The 14,287-nt window shown below is 52.5% G+C and overlaps 1 protein-coding gene across 5 annotated transcripts in view; it reads left to right on the plus strand.

Annotated features, from left to right (window-relative positions):
* TMEM268 (transmembrane protein 268) overlaps nt 1-14,287 on the plus strand; it is a 35,513-nt gene that overhangs the window by 3,380 nt on the left and 17,846 nt on the right. For 2 of the 5 annotated variants that reach the window (XM_058523864.1, XM_058523868.1), the window contains exon 2: nt 8,913-9,101. In XM_058523864.1, the coding sequence (XP_058379847.1) occupies nt 8,993-9,101 (109 nt within the window). In that variant the 5' untranslated portion in view covers nt 8,913-8,992. The other 3 variants (XM_058523866.1, XM_058523867.1, XM_058523865.1) reach the window with 3 other exon arrangements.

Consider the following 14,287-nt stretch of genomic DNA (forward strand, 5'->3'; position numbering starts at 1 on the left):
GCTCTGAAATTACTGAAAAAGCTTCTGCGCAGGCCGACAGTTCACATTTTGCTGCCCCCTTTCCCCTCCAAGTAGGCAGGTCGTATGAGGCAGGAGAGGCAAATTCTTTATTGAAAGATTTGGCCAGTGATTCAGGGAGAGGAAGCTGCCAGATCATGTCAATATGTGTCTCCTCTGGCTTTTAAAAAATTTCAAATGACACTGACTGGCTCCTGGGTCAAGTGTCAATTCAAGGCCATACATGGATCACTGTGTTTGGGGGGATGGCTGATGGGGAGGGGTGGGCTTGGAGGGCCAGGGGGCACTCAACTCCTTTTTTGCCTACTTGAAAACAACTTACAAAGGGGAAGAGTGGCAGCATTCTAGAACAGCTGAAAGCAGTTGAAGATAAGATTAGGAGAGAAGCGGAGAGAGTGTGATTGGCCAGTCGAGCTCTCTAGTTCAATTGCCCTTCCCTCCTGTCCCCAGCCAGATGCGAGTTCTCCCTCTTCGGGCCCTGCCCCATTTTATTCCTGTTTTACCTGTCTGTGGTTCTGTACATAGTGTAGAAACAGACCCCCGACACCTCAGGGGGATTGTTGGCCTTACTGCCAGGAATTCAGAGTATTTCTTCCAGTTTTGACCCAATTTCCTGATAAACAACATGTGACTTGTCTTATTGCCTGCGCATTCCTGCTCAGGACAGCTGTGCGTTCAGTCCCAAGCTCTCACGTCTGGATCTTGTAGTGGAGTACTCATTGTGCGATGTGACTTCCAGGATTTGGTATCAGTGTAATGGAGCCATTCGCAGTGGAACATTCTGTGGGACCTGCTTTTGGAAATAATTTTTAAGACAGCTCTAATTAGTGGCAAAGTCTGGACTGGAACCCAGGGCCATCTGACCTCCCAGCCTGAATCGCTGTGATTTAGTTCAACTTGCTCAGGCCATGACAATGCTTCAAGCAGTCTGTTTCTGAAAGAGAAAGTCAGTGAATCTATAACCGGCAGATCAGCTCCAAAACACAAGACCTGATTTTTGATCTTTGCCTTTTCACTGACTCATCCGGGGGTTCTGAGGCTCCTCCTTGGCCCATCTGCTGCCACCCTGGAAGATTCTGCCAGGCTGGGAAGACGTTCCTCCCCTCTCCCTTCCTCCAGGTTGCCAGACAGTTGGCAGCTAGCCCTCAGACACGGGTCTACAGCCCTGCAAACGCAACAGGACAGATGGAGCAAATGCTGAGTAAGGGTGGCTTAGGCTGGGGTTTGTGGTTTTTTGGATTTATCTATAGTTGAGGTCCTGATGAGTTCATTCATAGCTGTTCATTCACTACTTCAGATGCAAGTGACAAATACAGAGGGCAAGGTGCCGGGGGACAGCTGTTGAGCATGGGCAGAAATAGTCATATGCCCCAAAGGTTTACTTGTTTTTTTTGGGAATGGGGACATTGAACAATGACCATACCGTGTGCTGGGTGTGGCCGTAGGTTAAGCAAGAGTAAGTATGAGAATGGGGCACTGGCTTGGGCCCAGGACAGAAAAAGGTTCCCAGAAGAAGGGCCCTCTCAGCTGAGACCTGAGATGAGGCGATGAGGTGGAGATGGGGTTTGGGGATTACCTTCCAGATGGAGAAGAATGGCAACCACTGAGAACTGGAAGTGAGAGAGAGCCTGGGGTGTAGGAGGAACTGAGAGATGTTCTGCGTTCTTGGAGCTTCTGGCTTTTAGAAGTTGGGGGAGCGTGGGTAAAGATTGGTACAGGATAGGCTGGGAGTGGGGAGGGGCCTGGGCCCACCACATAGAGATTTGTGAATCCATCAAGATGGTGCTACTGAAGTCTGCTTTCCATGGACTTTACTAGATATGACTCACCTCTTACTAGACTTTGTTCACTTTTCTCCATTCTACATGGAGCCCCACTCCCTCAGGCCATTGTGCCAGGCCTTGCCATGTGCTGTAGTTTCAGAGATGCAAAAGGCCATGCCGGCTTGCTGCCCAAGAGTGCAGCTCGCTTGCACTGAGCACTTTCTGCCAAGCACTTCATCATCTCGTTTAATGCTTACAGTCTCTCAGTTTTACAGACCTTGTTATCTTTCCATTATAAATGAGGGGATTGAGGCTCAGAGAGGTGAACCGACCTGTGCATATTCACATGCTGGTAAGTGGCGGAGCCTGGTCAGCCAGTTCCAGAGGCTCATGTCTTCTTGCCTCCCCAGCCAAGGAGACAGAAGTGTCAGTATGTAAGTTCGTGGCGGAGCGACAAGCGGTGAGAATGCAGAGTGAAGGGCGCCTGGCAGAAAGGGCAGAGTGTGACCCGGCTTCATGGAAGAGGGAGGCCTCGCTGGAGAGGCAGGATTTCGATAGGTGCTGACCAGGCCACACACCTGTCAGCGGATCCCTTTCAGTATCCTATCAGCAGTTTAGTCAAGCTCCAACATCCTATGGGTCTCTTGCTCCCATGCCCCCAAATCGTGTTTTGGGGAATTAGGCAAACTAAATAGGGATCTTGTGTGTCTTGCTCAGCGCTGCCCAGCACAATGCCTGGCACTTAGCAGGCACCCAGTGTCGATCTGTTGATGAACAAACGAATGAACCTCATTTTTAGTAGCCCAACGCCAGGATCCTCACTTGCCTGGTGAAGGAGAGTGCCTGGGCCGCATCCGTCACTCAGTTCCGCAATCACTGCTCGCTGTCCCCGAGCACACCGCCTCAACCTCTGGCTGAGCACGCAGCCCCAGTAATTTGGCAATATCTGTTGAAACTGAAAATGCATCCACACTCTGACTCAGCAAGTCCCCTTGTAGAAATGCAGGCTGTGGCCTGTACACAGCACTGTGGCTATGACCACCCCAGCAAGGCCAGTGAGGAAGAGTGGGAACTCCCTACATGTCCACAGGGAGAGGCGCCAAGGAAAGAAACTTCCCACAATGTATGGAGGTTTACGCACCCCTTAAAAAGAAAGGAATGAGGAAGGGCCGGCCCGTGGTGTAGTGGTTATGTTCGGCCTGCTGGGTTTTGGCAGCCTCGGGTTTGTGGGTTCGGATCCTGGGCGTGGACCTACCGCACCGCTTGTCAAGCCATGCTGTGGCGGCATCCCATACAAAGTAGAAGAAGATGCGCTCGGATATTAGCCCAGGGCCAATCTTCCTCAGCAAAAAGAGGAGGATTGGCAACCGATGTTAGCTCAGGGCTAATCTTCCTCAGGAAAAAAAAAAAAGGAAATGAGGCAGAGTGGATTGTTCTGGATGAGGCGAATGTCAAGGAACTTTGTGGAATGAAACAGCAGGGGCCCCAACGGAATAGAACAGGCTCCCTTTTGTGTCAACACACACGTGTGTGCATCTGTCCATATGTGCTCTATGGAAAAATAAAGGAGGTTAGCGCTTTCCTCAGGGGAGGGGCCCTTTTCACTGCAGACCCCTCTGGAATCCTGAGCGATGGCGGTGGGGGTGGCAGCCAGCCTCTAGCGGGCAGTTATTATGTGTCTGGCAGTGTGACCACGTCACACAGATTATCTCATTAAAGCTTTATACAATCCCATGAAATGGTATAATCTGTTTTTTATGGAACACTAAGGCACAGAGAGGTTAAATACTTCACCAAGATAATCTAAAAAGCGGAAAGAGCTGGCTTTGAGCTCAGGTAGCCTGATTGCCACCCCAATGCTCTTCATAATACAGTGCACGTGTAATTTTCATTAAAAAACAAGTCCCTGAGAAATGTCTGGTCCCCAATATCGCCCCATCCACCGGGTCCCGTGACTGTGTGGGACGTGGGCTGGACCTCAGAGGCCAGCGCGGCTCTAGGATGGGGAGACCGAGGCTCAGAGAGGGGGGTGCTGTCGGCGGCCGGGCGGGGCGCGGGGGCCCGCGATCCCCAGGATAGATGCACGTGGTCGGCGAGCGCAGAGGCGCTGCCCGGCGTCCCGGGAGGGCGCGCGGCTGATGAAAGGCGGCTCCCAGCTCGGCTGCGCCACGGCCCGGGGGAAGGCGTCCCTCTCGGCCTCGAGGCGAGCCTGCCGGGCGGCGCCTCCCGGTGGGGTGACCGCGCGGCCGGGGGCGGGACCGGGGAGGGCGGCGCGCGGCGCGGGCGGCGGGCGGGGCGCGGGCGGCGGGGCCCGGAGGCCGCGGGCGGCGGGGCGGAGGGGCGCAGGGGCCCCGGACCTGCCGCGTCCCCGGGAGGAGACGGCGGTGAAGTGGCGGCGGCGCGGGCGGGTGAGTGTGCGCGGGCCCGGGGCGCGCGCCCGTGTGTAGCGCGCGGGCTCGTGCGAGCGTGATCCCGGTTTGGGCGGCGCGGAGGCGGCGCCGCGCGGCCGCCGGGGCGCCCCATCCCCGGCCTGCGGTGGGCGCCGCGGGCCGCGCCCGGATGCTGGCGTGCGCCTCGGGGCCCCTTCCCCCCGGGTCGTGCCTCGGAGCCGCTCTCGGGCGCCTCCTGTGAGCCGAGGGGACGGTAGGGGTGATTTCTGGGGTGAAGGATACTCCGAGGCAGCAGACCCCGGGATGAGACTTGCGGGCAGAGCCTGGGACAAGACACAGCTGCCCAGGGCCAAGTGTGGTGGAACATCCCCAGCCCGAATGAGCCGGGTTCCGTTCTGGCTCCGTCCATACTGGCTCCTTGTTCACTTTCGTTTCTGGGTCTTAATTTCCTCATCTGTAAAACGGAGAGCTTGGACCCATTGTCTCTCAAGGCTGTTCCACCCCAAAACATCTGTGGCAGGCCCTCTTAGAGACTCTTCTTGGGGCTTTCCAATTTAACACAAACAAAACCTGACTAGGTGAAAACTAGGATCTTTCTCTCCCCCTCTTTCCCCTACACACGCACAAATCTCAGACACACGGTTTCTGGGAGACGGGGCTCTCAGTGTCTAGCAGAACGGTAAGGCGATCTTCCTTTGCAGGGGCTCACCAGATAGCTGAAAAAGGTGGCTAATTGGGAGTTCTGGTTAAATGCAGACTCAGCAGAGGGAACTAAGGACTCTGGGAGTGGATGACCAGTTAGTTCCAGGAACCCCAGGGCTCTGCTCTGGCGCTGCCTCCACCCTGGTCTCTGCCTCTCCCTCCCAAGTCCTCCTAGGGCTGCTGCAGGACTGCGCCGATCGGGGCTCAGGACGCCCTGATAGGTAATGGGTCCGCGCCTGCCCTTGGCCAGTCTCGCCAACACCCCTCCTGCCCGCTGCAGCCTTGGGGTTGGACCAGGGGCTGCCGGGTGAGTGCAGAGGCTGCCTGGATGATGCCCATCCTGGCCTCTGGTCTGTCTCTCTCCCTACTTGGCAGTCCTTTCTCCCACCTCTGCCTGTGCCAGGCCTTTTCCCCACCCCGAGGTACTGCTCCCTTCCTCTGACTGCCTTGGTTGGTCATTGTTTGTTTCTTTTTTTTTCTTTTCTTCTTCTTTTTTTTTTTGTGAGGAAGATTAGCCCTGAGCTAACATCTGTTGCCAATCCTCCTCTCTTTGCTGAGGAAGACTGGCCCTGGGCTAACATCCGTGCCCATCTTCCTCCACTTTATATGGGACACCGCCACAGCATGGCTTGACGAGCAGTACCTCGGTGCACGCCAGGGATCCGAACCCGGAGAACCCCCAGAGCGCGTGTACTTAACCGCTTGCGCCACAGGGCTGGCCCCCTTTTTTTTTTGGGTGAGGAAGATCAGCCCTGAGCTAACATCTGTGCCCATCTTCCTCTACTTTATATGGGACGCTGCCATAGCATGGCATGACAAGCGGTGCGTCACTGCGCGCAGGGGATCCAAACCGGTGAACCCCAGGCCGCCAAAGCAGAGCGTGCCGGCTTAACCGCTTGAGCCACCGGGCCAGCCCCCGTTGTCTGTTTCTTATTGCTCTTTCTCCGAGTTTGTCTTTCCTACCCGATGGTGATCCCCAGCTGGGAGGGCTGAACAGGGACTTAAGATTTTATTTCTGGTTTTATAATCGAGAAGGCACAGGGCCTGGCACTCAATGGTTCTTAGGAAATGTCTGTGCGATAAAAATAGTGACAGCCATATTCCTTGGTCATTCCTATTCACTGAGTGCCCTCAAGAGTGATGTACATGTATGGACTTTTTAAGCCTCACAACATCCTAAAGTTACCATTACTATCCCTGCTTACATGTAAAAAAACTGAGGCAGAGAGAAGTAACTTGCCCCAGGTCACGCAGGTGGGAAGTGGTGAGACTGTGCAGGTAATTTGCAGACATTATAAGAAACAGCCTTCAGGTGAATGAATGAATTCTCTAGATCCAGACGCTGTGGGAGGCTAATTGGGCCAACTGGGGTGCTGGGCTGTCTTCTCAAAGACAATGCCTAATTGTGGGATTTTGCCACTAATGGAACCTTCCATGCAGTCTGGAAGGATATCTGGGCAGCTCCAGCTTGTGGGTGGTCCCTCTTGCCTGGAGGAGGGCACAGGCCTTTCTGAGATTCTGATACAGCCTCTCTGGGCTGCAAGCTCCTAGCTACCATGTCCCTTGTTCCTTGTCTGGAAAATGGATCTAAGGATGACATTTGCCTTGTGGACCTGGGAGGTGATCAGATGAGGCAGAAAAAGGCTTCAGTGATTGCCAGGGGCAGGCAGATATCCTTGGGCTATTGTTGTTTTTATGCCTCTTGGGCATAAACAAGATAAGAGGAAGGAAGTACGGTGACACAGTGACATGATTGACTGGTAAATGCTCAGCAGTATTTGCCAGTGGCCGCTGTGGGCCAGGACCAGGGCTAGATGAGGGAGAGATGGTCCCTGCTCTCCCAGATTACAGCATCTCAGATGCAACTGGAATCATTGCTGGATCACACCTGGGAGATGCAGTCTCCCTCCATCCACTCTTTTTTTTTAAAGGTCGTTTAAGGAGCAGGCTCAGAGACAGCCAGACCTGGGTCCTGAGGCTCAGGGGCATGGGAGGTCTGGGCTTGGACTCTGGAGCCAGATGGCCTGGGTTCACCTCCTGGTTCCACAGCTTCTAGCCTTCTTGGGCAGGTCCCTTCACACCTTTGACCCTCAGTTTTCTTTCCTGTGGGGAAAGGGGCCTGATGGCTGAGCAGGGTACTGGATGTCATGCTGGTATTTCCTTCTGTTGTCCCCACAGCAGCTGTGCCAGGTCGGCCTCCCTGAATCCATTTTACAGATGAAGACAGCAAGGCTCAGGGAGTTAAGTACCTTGACAGCGAGTGTCACAGAGCGTGTGAGTAGCCGAGCGACGATTCAAGTTCAGGCTCTTGGGCACTAAGGTCCTCACTCTTTTCATAACATTTTGCTGCTTTCTGGCTTCAGAGCCTGGTACAGGGCAGGTGTGTGATACTTGTTGGCGAAAGGCTCCTTTTTGTATATTCTTGGTTGGTGGAGGGAGCTTAAAGTCAGGGCCGGCTTCAGGTGCATGAAGTCTGCTCATGCGCACAGGGCTCCCTACTTAGGAAGGCCTCCCGCTTGGTTTAATGCTCTGCTGTCTCCATCTAGAAATTCTTCATCATTTTTGAACAAGGGACCCCACCTTTTCATTTTGCACTGGGCCCCACAAATTACGTAGCTGGTTCTTTTTAAAGGACCAAGGTGGTAAGGGCGTGGTAGTCAAGCTCCCCCATTTAGGGGGCCTAAGTATTGGCCGTCAGCCCTCAGGCCAGCTCTGAATTGAGCAGACGTGTGCCGACTGGACACTTCCTGTCTTCACCAGCGTTGAGAACCATGGCAGCGAAAGATGATTCTAGCGGACTTTTCACCAGGACAGTTGGCAGGGCTGGTGTATCACTCAGAGACTTTGGCATGATTTTCCTTGGTGGGGGGTGATTCTAAGGGCCCCAACTGGACGCATAACAGAGGTTAAGTGTGCAGGTTCCAGCCAGAGTGTGTGGCACCAGAGACCCCCTTTTGGCATCAAGAAAATACCCATGAGGGGCATTTCTGCTTTTGTTGACAAAGTGGCTAAGGGGCATGCCCGCTGCGCTGTCGCTGACCCGGCTCCCGATGCTTTGGAAGTATTTCCGAGGTCTTTTAGAGCTCAGTGCCGGGAGGAGGCACGGCTCCCCTCTTCACGTCTCCCCTCACCCTCCTTTTTCTTTTCTCCTGATAGATAACTGTTTGACAGTATTTCCATTTTAGCTTTGGCCACTTGGAAGCTCAAAACCAAATTCTTGGCTCAGGCGTGGCGACTGTGTCAAACCTCAGAACAGTAACCATAAGAGCTGGTATTTATGGGATGTGTCCTTTGTTCCAGATGCTCTTGTCTCCGCTTGACAGGTATCACCCCATCAATTCTCAGCCGCAGCCCTATGGGGAAGGGACCATTATTTGGATATAGGGAAGCTGAAACTCTTTGAGGTTAAACCACTTGCCAGCGTTTACATAACTAGTCGGTCATAGAACTGATGCTTAAACTGGTTAGTCTGACCCTGGAGTCCGTGTTCTTGAACACTAACCTCACCACCTCTGCTAGGGAACTTCATTGCCTGAATATCTGGTTATTTTTATCTTTGTGGTAGTCACTTTTTTTTGGTAATTTATATTTCCCACCATCTTGATTTTGTTCGTTGGTATTTTGCAATGTGTTATGGGAAGCTATTTGAGATCCCTTGTATAAATAAGGCTCCCTGTGATGAATGTACCTGTCCTGTTCTTGGTTGCCTGGGGCGCTCTCAGTAAGGGAATAGAAATCCCGGATGCCTGGGAGTGGGGCCTGGTCAGCTCGTGAGTTTCCTGTGGGTCCCTGGATGTGTCTGAGCTGGAGAAGGCCCAAGACCAGAAGGGAAGTTCTCAGTCGACGCCTTGGGGGATTTTAGTTCCTCATCTTCACTCCCTCTGAGAATGTTCCTCAGCATGACCAGAAAGACGAGACTCGATGGACAGACGTCGGGTGGCTCTCCCAGGCCTTCTGATGATTTTGGCTTTGGTTTGCCCAAGGAGCCCGGCCTGCCTGGGCCCAGGCCTGAAGTTCTTTCTTCTGCTGTTTTCTGAAGGCAAATGAAGGTGAGCTGGCGGCTCCAGAATGAACCACAGCTCCGAGAAGAGGAAGTAGCAGCCCAGCTGGCTCTCTCTCATGGCCTGTGAACCGCAGATGGACCCCGGCGGGGCGGCCGGCCCATTGCCTACCTCCGCCCCTGGCTGGAGCGCCTTGCCTGCGGGGAGCCCTCCTGGCTGGGGGCAAGGTAAGGTCATGACCCTTAATTCCTGCCTCCCCTAAAATCCCCCCGGATGCTGAGCTGGGCTCACGTAGTATGATTGAGAGGAAGGGAGTGGAGGGGCACAGAAGTGCCTTTAGGTCAGGGTGGGCATTTTGGGATACATGTCCAGGCCAGTTTCTGGCATTTCTACCCGTTCTCTCTGTCACCAGCTCCTTAGATCAAGCCACCATCATCCTCTGCTTGGATCCCTGCTGTAGCTTCCTCGCTGATCCCCTTGCCTCCTTGCTTCTTCCATCCGTTCTCTACGTGGCATCCAGAGAGATCTTTTTAAAATGCACAACCAACCATGTCTCTTTCTGCTTCAGTGTTTCCCATTGGGCTTATCATGAAGATCTATCGTTCACCAGCTTGCAAGGCCTGCCTTAATGGCTCTTGCTGCCCCTGTTCTCAGTTCCCGCCATGCTGTTCTGCCTCAGGACCTTTGCATCTGCTGTTCCTTCTGCCCGAGATGCTCTTTCCCTGCCTCCTTTTCCCTGCTTAATTTCCATTCATCCTTCAGAGCTCAGTTCACATATCCCTTCCATGAGAATCCTCTCCTGATGGCCCAGCTGAAGTCAGGACCCTCTGATAGACTCCTTCATCTCCCCATGGCACTTATCCCAGTCTGTGATTAAATAATTACCTGTGTAATAAAGGGTTGAGTGTCCAGCTCCACACTGGAACATAAGTTTCATGAAGGCAGGGCCCCTGTGTTGTCTTGTTCATCCCTGTGTCTGCAGTACCCAGCACAGGGCTTGTCCCATGGTAGATGCTCAATGAGTATTCTGTTGAATGATGAATGAATGAATGAATGAGTGGCTGGGCATAGGCCCGGGGAGATAGCATTCTGAATGGTGGGATCCACAGAAACGTGGCTGGTTACTTAGATGGTTTGAAACTTGACTACTTAAAAACAAGGGTTTCTTTTAACGTTACTGTTATTAGGAAAGCAATTGACAGACACACACAGAGCAGTAGAATGAAACGGAATGAGATAATTTGCCTTCAGAACTTTGAAGGCATCGCTTTACAGGTTTTTGGCAAGCCAGTTCCTGCTTCTCTGTGGGAAATTCCTCCCCCCTCCACACACACACACGCGCACACACACACACACACAGACACACACGCATAGACATACACACACACACACACGCTTCTTTGGTAGCTTTTCAGATTGTTTTTCTTAGTTTAGGTGTAAAAACAAGTATTTCTGAGGGGAGGACGAGCCGTTCTCACTTTAAGGAACAGATGAGAAAGGTCATTGCCAAGAATCCAGGAACTTGTGGTTCCAAAGGCAAACAGTGACGATGGGAAAAAGCCTTTGCGTGGCTTGGGCAGATCCCTTCCTCTGAGGGCAGAGCGGGTGGGGGGGGGAGTGGTGGGAGGGTTGGGGGGGGGGAGCGGTTCAGGTCCTCAGGCCTGGAGTCCAGGTCCACGTGGGTTTTCCTCCGCGCTGTGAGGTGGAGAGCCAGTGGGAGGTCCGTCTGCCTGACTGCCTGCCTTTGTGCTCGCTACCTTTCTCCTCGCTTCCCCCCCTTGCTTTCACTTCCCCTGGTAACACTGGACGAGTTCTTGTTCTCCTTTCAGAGGCTCCGTTTCCTTCTCCATGGTCACGGTGTCCGACTCTTAGGGCTCTCAGAGGATTAAATGAAATCAGGACTGTGCAGTTCAGCCCCCGCCTGGTGCACAGTAAGCTCTCAGTACCCGGAGGCTATTCTTGTTTTATTTTACGGTTCGATTTGATTTCTGCCTTTATTTTCTTGTCTAGTTTTCCTCATTTGCTTATTTTTAAATCTAATTTCATAGTTTTATCTTTTCACATTTTATTTTTATGAAGCTGCCTTAAATTCTTTCTGGAACAAGGTGGGGGAGGGTAAAAATAAGTACAGATCCATCTGTGTTACTTTATTGTAACTTTTTTTTTTTTTCCTTTTCTTTTTTGTGAGGAGACCAGCCCTGTGCTAACATCTGCCAATCCTCCTCTTTTTTTTGCTGAGGAAGACTGGCCCTGGGCTAACATCCGTGCCCATCTTCCTCCACTTTATATGGGACGCCGCCACAGCATGGCTTGCCAAGCGGTGCGTTGGTGCGCGCCCGGGATCCGAACGTGCGAACCCAGGCCGCGGCAGCAGAGCACGCGCACTTAACCGCTTGCGCCACTGGGCCGGCCCTGCTTTATTGTAACTTTTGAGTCCTGACAGCTTGCTTTTAAATTATGAGAACAAAAGAGGTGGGTTATTCAGCCCCCATTTTGCACCAAGCGCTTTATTTTCATCGTCTTCATTATTTGTAAAGTCCTCTGCAGTGGATATGCTCATCCTCTAAGTGGATGACTGGTTGTTTCAATTGCTTCTTCAAGGTTACTCTGTCAGTGAGAGGCTGAGCTATAATTTGAACCCCAAACTGTCTAGCTTAGGTTTCCCCCCTCACCACCTTGCCTCCATACCCCTCAACCCTTGGGGAAAAAAAGAGAAAGCAAAATAAAGTTCTTTTTGGCAGGGGTAGAATTCTCTGTCACCCTTGAGATCATAGATCATAGGCAATACCCTAGGGTATAAAAAAAGAACACTATCAGGGTTGGGGACCAGTGTTCTATCATCTTAATTCATTTATGCATCAAACATTTATTTAGTGCCTCCTGTATGCCAAGAACTGAACTCACCTCAAGCGATTCAGTGATGTGCAAAACCAAGGTGGGAGTATATAGTCTTATGGGGACAATGGACTTTAATCAAGTAATTGTATACATATGTAATCAAATAATTGCATAGTGTTTACTCATCTTTTTTTTTTTTTTTGTGAGGCAGATCAGCCCTGAGCTAACATCTGATGCCAATCCTCCTCTTTTTGCTGAGGAAGACCGGCCCTGGGCTAACATCTGTGCCCATCTTCCTCTACTTTATATGGGACGCTGTCACAGCATGGCTTGATAAACGGTGCATAGGTGCGTGCCTGGGATCCGAACCTGCGAACCTCAGGCTGCCGAAGTGGAGCGCGTGCACTTAACCACTGCACCACCGGGCCGGCCCCGGTACTCCTCTTTGGTGAGTGTAAAGGAGAAGAGCAGGTAGGGCCCGGCCCGGTGGTGTAGTGGTTAAGTTCTTGCGCTCCGCTTCTTCAGCAGCCTGGGGTTCATTGGCCCGGATCCTGGGAGTGGACCTATGCACCGTTCGTCAAGCCATGCTGTGGCGGCATCCCATATACAAAATGGAGGAAGATGGGCGCAGATGTTAGCCCAGGGCCAATCTTCCTCAGCAAAAAGAGGAGGATTGGCAATGGATGTTAGCTCAGGGCTGATCTTCCTCACTAAAAAAAAAAAAAAAAAAATGGAGATGAGCAGGTAGTTATGGACAAGTTTAGCAGAAGGATTTGATCTGCTAAGAGTTGAGAGTGTCAGAGAAGACTCCCTGGGATAGTGATTAATGAGCTGCGATACAAATGATGAATAGGATTTAACTGAGTGAAGCTGGGTGGAAGTGTTCCAGGGAGAGGGAACAGCATATGCAAAGGCCCTGGGGTGGGAGAGAACACTGTGTGTTCAAGGAACAAAGGAGGCTGGTGTGCAGAATGAGACCAGGGGCTCAAGGGGAGTTTGGCAGGAGGCTGGTTCTTCTGAGGGCTGGGAGAGCGTGGTCAGGAGGTTGGTTTTGTCAGAGCTCTGGGAAGCTATTGAAAGTTTTACCAGAGGATGGGTGTCATCTGACTTGTGCTCTGGCCGCTGTGTGGAGAAGGCGTTGTAGGAGGGAAAAGGAGGTTTGGAGGAGCCAGTGAGGAGACTGCTGCCTGGGAGGGGTGAAGGAAGCTTGCCCAGGGTTGTGGTGAAGTTGTCAAGAGGTGTGTGGAGTCAAGAGATGTTTGTTGGCCCAGTTGGCAGGGCCCAGGGATGGCCTGGGTGAGGGGTAGAGGGAGTGGGGCCAGAATTCCCAGCAAGGTCGGGCAAGTCATTTTGCTTAGAAGACTCAGCTATGGCCCAGAGCTAGGCTCTCAGGTGACCGGAGCTTCAGGCCAGCAGGTAATATGTTTATGGTTTAATCCCTTCAGTCCTGTCTCATTTTCTTTTTTCTTTTTTTTTTTTTTGGTGAGGAAGATCAGCCCTGAGCTAACATCTGTGCCCATCTTCCTCTATTTTATATGTGGGATGCCTGCCACATCATGGCTTGATGAGCGGTGCGTAGGTCCATGCCCAGGATCCAAACCTGCGAACCCCAGACTGCCGAAGCGGAGTGCGCGAACTTAACCACTACGCCATCCGGCCGGCCCCCTGCCTCATTTTCTAAGCAAGGGCTATAGAAAATGTGTGAAAATATCCAGTTCCCAGCCTTGCACAGCTGGACTCTGGGATCCTAGATCTCGGGCGGGGTCCCCCCAGCTCCCCTGGCTGCTACCAGGTGGCGCACAGGGCCTCGTACCGTGTGGAGCGAGAGCTCCGTCTACTCAGACCAGCGGTCGGTTTGGCTTCCTTCTGCAGCCGTGCCTCCCCGGCCTCGCTCGTCTCGTGGTTTGGCTTCATCGCAGCCCTGCAGGGCAGGGGTTGGGATAGCTGTTGGGACCAGCCTGGGTTGATGTGTGTTTTTGAGGTCACACTTAAGTCCCTTTGAGGTTATGCTCAATTTAAATGCCTTTAAAATGTTCAATGAGCTGCAGATACACCGGGGAGGGGTTACCATAAGTCAGTGTATTAGTTTCCTGTGGCTGCTGTAACAGATTACCACTGACACAGGGGCTTAAAAACACCCTTACTGTTCTGTAGGGTAGAAGTCCGACACTGGCTTTGCTGAGCTGCAATGGTGGTGTCGGCAGGGCTGCCTTCCTTCAGGAGGCTTGGGGGAGAAGCTTTCTTTTCCTTTTCCAGCTTCTAAAGGCCGCCCGCATTCCTTGGTCTGTGAACCCTTCCTGCATCTTCAGAGCCGGCAGCGTTCCATCTCTCTCTGCCTTTCTTCCACAGTCACCTCCCTCCTGACTATTCTGCTGCCTCCCTCTTCTACTTTTAAGGGTCCTGAGATTACACGTGCCCCTCCAGATAATCCAGGGTAACCTCCCTACTTAAGGCCAGCTGATTAGCAACGTTAACTCCTCTGTAACCTTAATTCTCCTTTGTCATGTAAGGTAACGTATTCACGGGTTCTGGGGAGCAGGATGGGGACATCTCTGGGGGTTCCTTGTTCTGCCCC

The sequence above is a fragment of the Diceros bicornis genome, chromosome 28, assembly GCF_020826845.1.
Source record: "Diceros bicornis minor isolate mBicDic1 chromosome 28, mDicBic1.mat.cur, whole genome shotgun sequence".
NCBI lineage: Eukaryota > Metazoa > Chordata > Mammalia > Perissodactyla > Rhinocerotidae > Diceros > Diceros bicornis.